Consider the following 10,037-nt stretch of genomic DNA (forward strand, 5'->3'; position numbering starts at 1 on the left):
CATCAAGCATTCTGGTAACGATGCGCAGTGTCTTTGCAAATTTATTTATAATTCTATAGGGGATGTGTGTGAAAAGTGAGGCATATTTATTCGCAAGTTAATTTTTTTTGCCAATTTACCCTTAACTTAACGTATTGAGTTGAAACACCTGAAAGAAGCCTGAACGCTATCACAAGAAGACTAAGAACATCAATACTTGTAAGTGGCTTGGAAATTTATAACTGGTTTTTTTTGTACCTTAATACATCAAATGGTAAATTTTATATTTTGACAAATTGATACCCGAAAGCGCAAAGAAAGTTGACATTAATTTCGTTGAAGAATGTCTGTATGGAAAAGTGAACAAGGACTGATATTGTTAATAAATTTCAGCTTTTTTGAGTCTGGGGAAAGTGAGGAACGAAGTTAGGGCTTTGGAGTATCAAATTGTTAATTTAATCTCAATTTTAAAACCGTGGAGGTATTAAGTTGTCACAATAGAACTTGCGTATCAAAGTGAAAACAGAGTGAAGCTTTAGGGCAATAATAACCCAGTTTATTGTTCTATAAAGGTTGGATATAAATATATGTATATGATTTACTAAAAGTGACACCAAATAAGAGAGTTTAGGTTTCTTCTTAAAACCCAAGTTATCCTATCTTATTAGTTGTCTTTTCTTTTCTCTATAGTCTTCTATTTCAGTGCAATTTCTTTCTTCATTCTTGTTAATCGTATAATTGCTATTTTCTCATCTAGTTCTGCTTATTTGTTTTTTATGGGGGGAAAATGGTGTTAAATTGCATATCACTAATCCAGATTCGAACATGCAACAGGTAACATCTCGCTTGATGATGTGATTGAGATCGCTAGGGTTATGAGTCCGAGGTCAATGGCAAAGGATCTGAGTGGGACGATTAAGGAGATCTTAGGGACTTGTGTCTCAGTTGGGTGTACGGTTGATGGGAAGGATCCAAAGGATTTGCAGCAGGAGATTAATGAAGGGGTTGTCGAGGTGCCGCTGGAGTGAATTGGGTTGGATCTGTCAGGTTACTTTTGAATTTGAATTAGATTATAAGGGAAACAATTATTATGAATGTTGAACTATTTTTTTTGAAGGTTTTGTAGTTTGAGATTGTTTGATGATTATATTATCTGCTTGAATTATTTTATAATGGGATTTTCTCCAATTTCTTTTTCGTTTATCATGGTTGTTTTTGGTTATTAATTTGTTATCAGCTTGCAACTTATTGTAGGTTACTTTATGACAAATGTGAAATTCAAAGTGAAAACTATATGTTGTATTAGGATCTATAGGGATACACTTAGAGAAATTGATATATGAACTTTACATGTTGTTTTGGAGGTTTGTAATGGGAATAGAATTATAATACCAGTGCAATAAAACGGATACATAGAAATTTTTGTGTTGCGTAACCTTGTGCTATTAATTTGGGGTTTGAAAGAGAATGGAGAAACGTAATTGATTACAAATATGAAACCTCTATTAAGAGGTTCAAGTGAGCGACAAATGCTAACTCAAGGTTTGCGTTAGAGGTCAGGTAGTTTGTAGATAATTAGATTGGGGATATGTGAAAGTTTTATACATAGCTTAGCCTTAGTGGTGCATTTTCTATACAATAATGAATAATCTGCTTGGGTTTAGATTTTGGATTGATTTTTGTATCTCATTTTTTATTCTAGTTCAGGATGACTATAATATTTTCTTTAGGTTTGGGTTAAAAAGAAGCATACAATTTAAGTTCAGTGTAGTAAGGTAGGAATAGTCCTAATGCTTAAGATTTCTAACAAATTTCTGCTTACAAAATGCATCCCAAGGTAGGTTATTTGCTGGGTTTAAAAGGAACTAAACGTTGGAGAGTAAAGATAAAGATGAAATGATAAACTGACAAATGGGAGTACTTTTCCGATGGGCAATTGAAAGTTGGGGAAAAAATAAAATGAGGTGGAAGGACTTAAGGAGCAAGAACTTCGTCACAAATTACCACCTAGTTTCCTTCCTTTCCCCCTCAAAGGGTCTGTCTGAAAGTTGGATATTTCGTGGAAGGGAATGAGATGATATGGAAAGTGGTTGTATCACAAAACAGTCTTAAGAAAAAGGTCTTTATTCAAGTAAAAGAAGAATATGCTTAATAGGAATTTTGGAAATGATTAACAACCAAGGTTTTAAATATCGGTTATCGGGGATTTATCGAATGGTCAAAATCCTTATTGAATAGCGGAAATTGGGGATATATCGGGGATAAGTAGTATTTATTGGAGTGATATACTGGATGGTGTATATATATAATATAATAACGGATATATCGGGGATAAGTAGTATTTATTGGAGTGATATACTGGATGGTGTATATATATAATATAATAACCAAAAAATATAATCTAACCATGCTTAATTGGAGTGATATACTGGATGGTGTATATATATAATATAATAACCAAAAAATATAATCTAACCATGCTTAATGAAATATAAACATACCAAAATATAAATAATCATGTTTAGAATCACTGACCAATTGTAGAAAGCGAAACTTGCATCTTGACCGCACGATGAATCTATTCGATTGCATAGCCTTGAAAAAAATATAATGTTAGTCAAAATGGAATAATAAATAAGCAAATAACAAGATAACATCAAGAATGAAGAACCATCTAGACATCTACATAATTATTATGTAATCATGAGATTCATAAACTAATTTACTAAGTTGATATTTAGTAGTTACGAGCCATATCAATATCCGTAAACAAACATAAGCTAATCACCAGTCAACCAAGTTTCAAAAACAACAAACAGTTCATAATTCGTAAATATTCGAAGAGCAAATCCAAAAGAAAGAAAAAGCAAAGACTAAATTAATCTTCATCGGAGCTGAACGTTGGAATATTATCCATGCCCTCATCCGAATCGCGCTCCGAAGATTCCATGTCTTCCTCATCTTCCAAAGGCTCCTTTCTCTTTGATGAACATTTCCTAGACTTGTCTTTCTTTTATATTGCTTTGTTCTACCACTCTCTCTTTTTAGGATTAGCTCCAATGATATCTCTATATTGCTTCCAAGTTACCATATATATAAGTTTGCTTAAAAATTAGTTTGCTATAAACTAACTGTAGTGAAAAATAATGTAATCAGAATATCAAAGGAAGAGAAGAAATGAAATTGAAGAGAAAAAGTCAAAAAACAACTAAGCAATGAGTAGATACCTGTTCGATGGAGTTCGAAGAGGAGCGGAGCGCCAACGGTGAATGTTGGAGTCAGTGGAGGCGAGCTTCGAGGTCAAGGAGACGAACGACGTCAACAGAGGTGAGCTCCGAGGTCAGGGAGGCAATCGACGTCAGCGGAGTTAAGCTGCGAGGTCGAGGAGGCGATCGTCGTCAGCGGAGTTGAACTTAGAGGTCGGGGAGGCGAACGACGTCGGCGGAGGTGAGCTTTAAGGTTGAGGAGGCGAGCGACGTCAGTAGACGTGAGCTTCGAGGTTGGGGAGGCGAGCGACGAGGTCAACAGAGTTAAGAGGGGAGTAGAGATCTTGAGCTCGATGGAGTTCGAAGAGGTTCAGAGAACAGCCACACATAGAGGGAGAGAGATTCACGAAGGATTATGGCTAAACTTGAAGTTAGAAACTTCATTTTATTGTCAAAAGCGGGTCAGGTCGGGTTTAAGAACACACTAAGTTACAGCCCATTACCCAACAATTCAACTCAAAATTCATGCTGATAAAGCCGATATTTTTAGCCTCCCTTATCGGTCGATAAGTGTCTTTATCGCCGATAACTCGCCGATAAACCCATAAAAACGATAACCGATTTAAAAATCCTACTTATCCTAGCGGAAAGCTCTCAAATCCGATAACTTGGCAATAATATCGGATTATCGGCTGATATTTAAAACCATGTTAACAACAACGTCAATTGAGAAAGACCTAGGTCAACAATAAGCCAGACATAATACATGCTAGACTGAATGAGGAAGGATGTAAGTGGTTTTTCTGAATGATGGGCTTGCCAATGATACCAACATAAATATAGTACATCCCTATTAGATAGTGGTTGTGGTTTAGTTCCATTAGCTGTTTGTTCTTACGAATTTTTTCTCATGTAATTTGTTCTCTGAATTATCAACGTCAATCAGTTGTTGAAGTTTACTTTTTACTGTTTGCATATTTTTCTGTATGCTTGCTAGCTTGCATATACTAGAATACTGTGTTGTACATTTCTTGAGCTTTGTGCTATAAAGATTTCCTAACTATTTTTGTATTTGTGTCCTTGTTGCATGTACTATGTGCGGGCATACGATCAGCAGAATGCGTGTAGTTATTGACCATTTTTCTGTTTCCTTGTAAGATCTCCTATTGGCTTTGAAATGACTTCAAAAGCTAATCATTAATTCAACAATGACATTGTAGGACTGATATTTCTTCCTGGCTAAGTTGCACCATTTGTCATTATTTTTTTATTATGAGGATTTCATGTGTAAAAATTTGGTAGTGAAAGTTATAGTGTTAAGAAGCCAGCATGATTTGACTAACTTTTCTTTAGAGAAAAGGCTATATAACCTAAGAATAATGAAGTGGCTCTGCTTGAATTGAAAAAATGTCTGTCTTTCTAGTCCTTTTATTTACTTTTTGCTTGTGTTTCTTGTGTTTGCCCTTCCATGTTCTTAGAAACAAAAACATGGGCTGTGTTCACGTCGATACCTCTTTGTTCATTCCAATTCTTTCATTCTTATCCCTAAAAAATGGTCTCATGCTTAAATATTGAACACAAGCAAGCCAGTTTTATCCCCATCTTTCATGAACTGTCACTGCTGTCATTCCACAGACAATTGTTGCAGTGAATTAACCATGTGTTGCTCAGTCTTCATCATCGTACCGAATTCTGGTTCTTACAAACACTATAAGGCGAGCCAAGCCATATTCACTGTTTTAAAAAACCTCTGCCTAGTTCGCTTAGGCGTACGCCTAGGCTTAGGCGGTACCTAGGCCGCCTAACTAGCGCCTAACGCCTAGACGGTATTTGGGCTGTCCATCTAGATTTTACGAGCGTTTAGGGGAGTATTGTTTGCTTATGTGGATTGCATCTTGTAGGCATTGGTTGTGATTTTATGTGTTGTAGCCTACACGTTCTCCAAACTCCATTAACCTCCAAATATGAACACCTCCACTACCTCCTCCGATCTTTAGCAAAACCTCACCGACCACCATTTAAATGAAGGAAAAAAATTCGCCTAGATACCAGTCCGACATCTAAGCTTTCTATAACGTTGACATTCACTATCAATTATTGTAATTAAAAATAAAAAAGAAAAATATCCTAAGCTCTAGCCTTGTTAATTATTATTTTAGCTATTTACTATCTAAGTATGCATGATTTTTTGTAGAACTAAGATTGCTATTTTAAAAAAAAACTTTATATGAATTTAATACATATTTTTATCAATTATTATAATTAAATAATTTAAAAATAGTCAAAAGCCTAGTCGTTGCCTAGGCGTATGCCCAAGGGTCTAGGCGCTAGTCGCTCGCTCAAACGCCTAGTCTGCCTAGCGTCTTCTGTAACATTATCGAGCTCCCCTGATCTCTGTAACTACTAACAAGGTAAAAAGTACTTCTTAAATATCTATTTAAGTTAGTTAACAACAGTAACTTAAACTTAAGAAGGGTAAGTTAACAGTTAACTTAAGTTTAAGTTTAAGTTAATATTAAGTTTTTTGTTGATGGTAAACTTAAGTTTAAGTAAACAGTAAACTTAAGTTAACAATATTTTAGTTTACAGTAAACTTAAGTTTAAGTTTATCGTTAAACTTAAACTTAACACTAACTTATAAGTTAACAGTAATTTGAGTTGAGAATGAGTTTTTCACTGTTGAGATGAACTTATAATTTGATTTGAGAAGTATAAACATACAAAGAGCTATTGTAATTGGTAAACCAAACAATTTAGTTAATAGTGTTGGTATTTTAGTATTTATGCATTTTTAATTGAGTATATATATATTTATCTTCAAGTATCATAATTAAAAAAAATAAAAAAGAAAGAAAAAACGCCCAGAAACCACTTAGGCGCCCGCCTAGACGACTAAGCACTGGGCGTCAAGTCTGACGCCTAGAAGCGCCCAACGTTTAATGTAACATTGGCTATATTTATCGATCAATCAGTGACATGATGCTTGCTAATTGGGCACATTGTTGATGAGTTTGGCAAGTGGAAAGAGGAATTGTCCTTTCTTCTTAAACTTTCATCATCTTGTCCAGGTGCAAGTGGAGTTTAAGAAATTAGAAATGTGATAACAGGATGATGCTAAAGAACGTAACAACAATGTCAACAATACAGATTCTTTAGGGATAACTTGTGTATATTATAGACACAATTGGGCTGGACCTATAAAGAACTTGGTGTGGTGGGAGATTGCAGCTTATGAAATCATGAGGTTTTTATATGCTGGGGGATTTCATAAAGGCTTTGCAGACTTAAGGTCCACACTGAAAAATATTTTATTCTGGTGGCCCATATAAGCATTGAGAACATAATATTATCTAGCCCAAGTCTCAACTCCTTTACCCGTGTATCTTGCTTACCTTAATCTCACATTCCTCTTAGTTTTGTACTAAGGTTGACATTTCTCTTGCATGTGGACCCTAACCCAGAATTTTGGCTCGGGTTTGGTTTAATCCTCTACGTCAATTCAGTCTGTTATCCTTGAGAGAGAATGTCAAATATAGTATTTTCGGATGAGAATTGTGCCAAGTGCGTCCCTTTAAATTTGTAATAACTCATTTTCTAGGTCATGGTTAAACTCGTTTAATTTTTTTTTGCCATTTCATGATTAAACATGTTCTATCATTTTAGTGTATTTTGAAATTCGTGCTTAAATTGATATCTTATCCATGTGTATTATGCTGTTTTTAATTTCTTTTTTCATTGGACCACATACATCTGATTTATCATCAATCATTTATATAACCTTCATTTTTTTCGTCTTTAGGTTATCGACATTTGTAGCATCTAGTGTAAAATCTAGTTTGTTGGTATGTACAGAGTGCCTACCATATACATATCTTTTGAAGAACTTTTCCCTAGATGTTCTTTATCACCATCTTTTGTTTGATGTTGGGCTGCTTCACAGTTACGAACATCATGTTGGCACCAAAGGAAAAAGTTCTAGTCAGTACTTTTCTTGATTAGTTTTTACTTTTTTATTGGTTAATAGTGACTTCATATCAGCTATCATAGCGTTTCCCCATACTGGCAGTCTTTGACATTCCTTAGCGCTATTTGAGAGTATTGCGTGTTTGTAAACCTGCATGTTCATTGGATAATTTTTACTCTATTGTCTCTCCGTTGAGGTATTAAATTTTGTAAACCTGAGTGTTCACTTGTTTCTTTACATGTATATGCAAAATACCATCTGGACCAAAGATATTGTTTTGTTGTTTTTTATTCCATTAACTATATACACTTTCTTTTAGATATATGGTTTGAGTTGTGTATTATGCACATAAGTCTTATCTGCACGTGCGTGTTTGGTTGGATGACATCGATGATGCTTTCTCATAATTAGCTGCTGTGGCCCTGTTCTTCAGAGCCACATCTTCTTCTCTCTGATCTGGATGAAAAGACTATTCTTCCATTATGCCAACTTTTTTTCGTCCAGGTTGTCCATGTTTCAGAATCTTGTTGTTGCACATCATTAGCTTGCCGTGGAAGTGGACATGACAGTTCTGTTAGAATCTAGTCCTTTTAGCTATTAAGATGATATCGCGTGCTGTTTTCTTTTGAATTTAGCTGAATGAACTCAGAGAACAAAAAGATATTGGATTCCGTTTTGTGATGTTTATGGGCATTTTTGGTTGTCCAAGATTCTTGCCAAATGTGAAAGGATATAATTTTGTATGATGGAAAATAATTCCTGTTAATTTTCATGCTTGTTCTCATTTACTAAACTGATATTCTGTTGATATGTCTTATGCTTTGGCCTCACGTTTTTCTGGTTCTTCTTGTCATTTTTGATGTGGCTTGCTGCTTTCCGAATGATTGTGGTTTACAAAAGCATTACTTGCACATAGAGTCTCCGAACTGTCGATTTTAACTTACTATCACGGTAGTTCACTTGTTGTAAGATAGATCCCTTTGGTTAAACGTTTTTTTTAAAGCTGAATAAACACAGGAACAAAAAATTATCAAATTCAGTTTTAATGTTTATACGCTTTTTGGTTATATTGAGATTATTGCCGGATGCTGAAGGATATTTTTTGTATGATGGAAACTGGTTCCTGTTAATTTTCATCTTGTGGTTGCTTGCATTAGTAAAGCTGATATTGTGCTGGAGAGTGCTTGTGCTTTGGTCTCACCTTTTTTCGGTGCTCATTGTCATTTGATATAGCTTGCTGCTTTGTCGAATGATTGTAGCTTATATGTAAGGGTTAATTGCATATACTCTCTGTGTCATCGTTTGTAACTTACTACCCCTGTAGTGTACATTGTTGCAGATGTGCCCCTTGGGTTAAACTTGTGACTGTTTTACCCTTGGACTTACCAATTTCTAGCTGAAGTCAAACAAAAGGATATTGGATTCGGTTTGATGTTATTTGGGCCTTTTCTGTTCTCTGTGTTTATTGCCAGATGTAGAAGGAATTGTTTTTGTATGTTGACAAATGATTCCTGTGAAGTTTCATGCTGACAAATGATTCCTGTGAAGTTTCTTACTTTTGGTGTTTGTATTGGTGAGTTGATATATTGTACTGAAGGTGGTTGTGCTTTGGTCTCACCTTTTTTGTTTCTCATTGTCACTTGTTATGTTGTTTGCTTCTATGGTGAGTGAATGATTGTGACTTATAGTATACTCTAATATATTGGCATCTGATGGTTTGTGGTTTGGTTTATTTGCTCATTTATTGGATGTCTTTGTGAAAGATACTAGTCGAGAGTATATCAAAGTGATGTCTAAGTACGTTAACGGAAAAATTGAATGATATGATGGAAATAATGGAATCATGTAGGAAATTGTACCACTGAGCTTGGTGACTGAAGGTTAGGCTCAGTTGGCCACCACAGTGTTTCTTTATTTTCTTTAGGGCGCATTTTCACATGCATGTCTTTGTCCCTGACACTTGTTCTCATGCTGGAACTGGACCTCTTTTTTTTTCACAAAGTGCTGAAGATACGTGATGCTTGAATGAGTATGTTGGCCATTAATCTGTGTTCTATTCCTGTTTGCGTGTGTGTCTATCTACTATTTATTTATGTTGGTAATGTGTATATATTTGTTCGGTATCAATCATCAAATTTGGTGCTCATTAGTGAGATGGTTACCTCTCATCTATTCATTCGAAGAGTGAGTGAACAAGTGATGACTATTTTCAAGTAGACATCTTTAAATGTATGGATGAGAATCTTTAAATGTATGGATGACAATGAGCCATCTCGCTACCCAGCACCAAATTTGTATTTGGTACTAAGCAAACTCATTTTCCTCATATATGTATTATATCATATTGCTGTGATGTTTGGTCTCAATAAAGAGTGTTTGCATTATCATAACTTAGCTACGTGAATGTGCAACATTAATTTGTTTATTTATGTTAATTTTACACGAAATCATGTCCCGTTATGGATTTGGGACCTTTTGCAAACTAACTATTTAGTTTTATTTTCGATCCAGGTCTTTATTGGCGTAACGGTACCAATGATTATTTGAACAATCGAAAACACATTATGCCAACTAACCATTGTTCTAAAAAGAGCCTGAGTTGTTATGCGGACTGTAAAGGTTAGGTCATGGTCTGATTTCCTTTGCTGCTGCCTCTACATCCTCTTAACTTCCATGGCCTCCTCTGTTGAATTATAACACCTCCTCTGATCTTCAGCAAAATCTTCTCCGACTTTATTTAAAGAAACAAATGAGATTGCCCAAGTCCTGCCTAGGCGCTAGGTGATAGACACATAGTGGCACCTGACGCTTTTTGTAACATTGCTAATAACTCGGGTAACTATAGACTTAACGCTAAACTCCAACATCAAGTGAGAAACCGACTGATC

The 10,037-nt window shown here is 35.2% G+C and overlaps 1 protein-coding gene and 1 long non-coding RNA gene across 2 annotated transcripts in view; both read left to right on the forward strand.

Annotated features, from left to right (window-relative positions):
• LOC109847321 (60S ribosomal protein L12-like) overlaps nucleotides 1–1,153 on the forward strand; it is a 2,314-nt gene extending 1,161 nt beyond the window's left edge. The window contains exons 2-3 of the mRNA XM_020416558.1: nucleotides 8–14; nucleotides 814–1,153. Of these exons, the coding sequence (XP_020272147.1) occupies nucleotides 8–14; nucleotides 814–1,007 (201 nt within the window). The 3' untranslated portion in view covers nucleotides 1,008–1,153. The remainder of the gene's footprint in view (nucleotides 1–7; nucleotides 15–813) is intronic.
• Nucleotides 2,427–7,921, forward strand: LOC109850998. Its single transcript, XR_002249639.1, has 2 exons — nucleotides 2,427–4,338; nucleotides 7,654–7,921. It is a non-coding gene; the product is annotated as an uncharacterized LOC109850998 (long non-coding RNA).

This window comes from Asparagus officinalis, chromosome 7 (assembly GCF_001876935.1).
Source record: "Asparagus officinalis chromosome 7, Aspof.V1, whole genome shotgun sequence".
In the NCBI taxonomy this organism is placed as follows: domain Eukaryota; kingdom Viridiplantae; phylum Streptophyta; class Magnoliopsida; order Asparagales; family Asparagaceae; genus Asparagus; species Asparagus officinalis.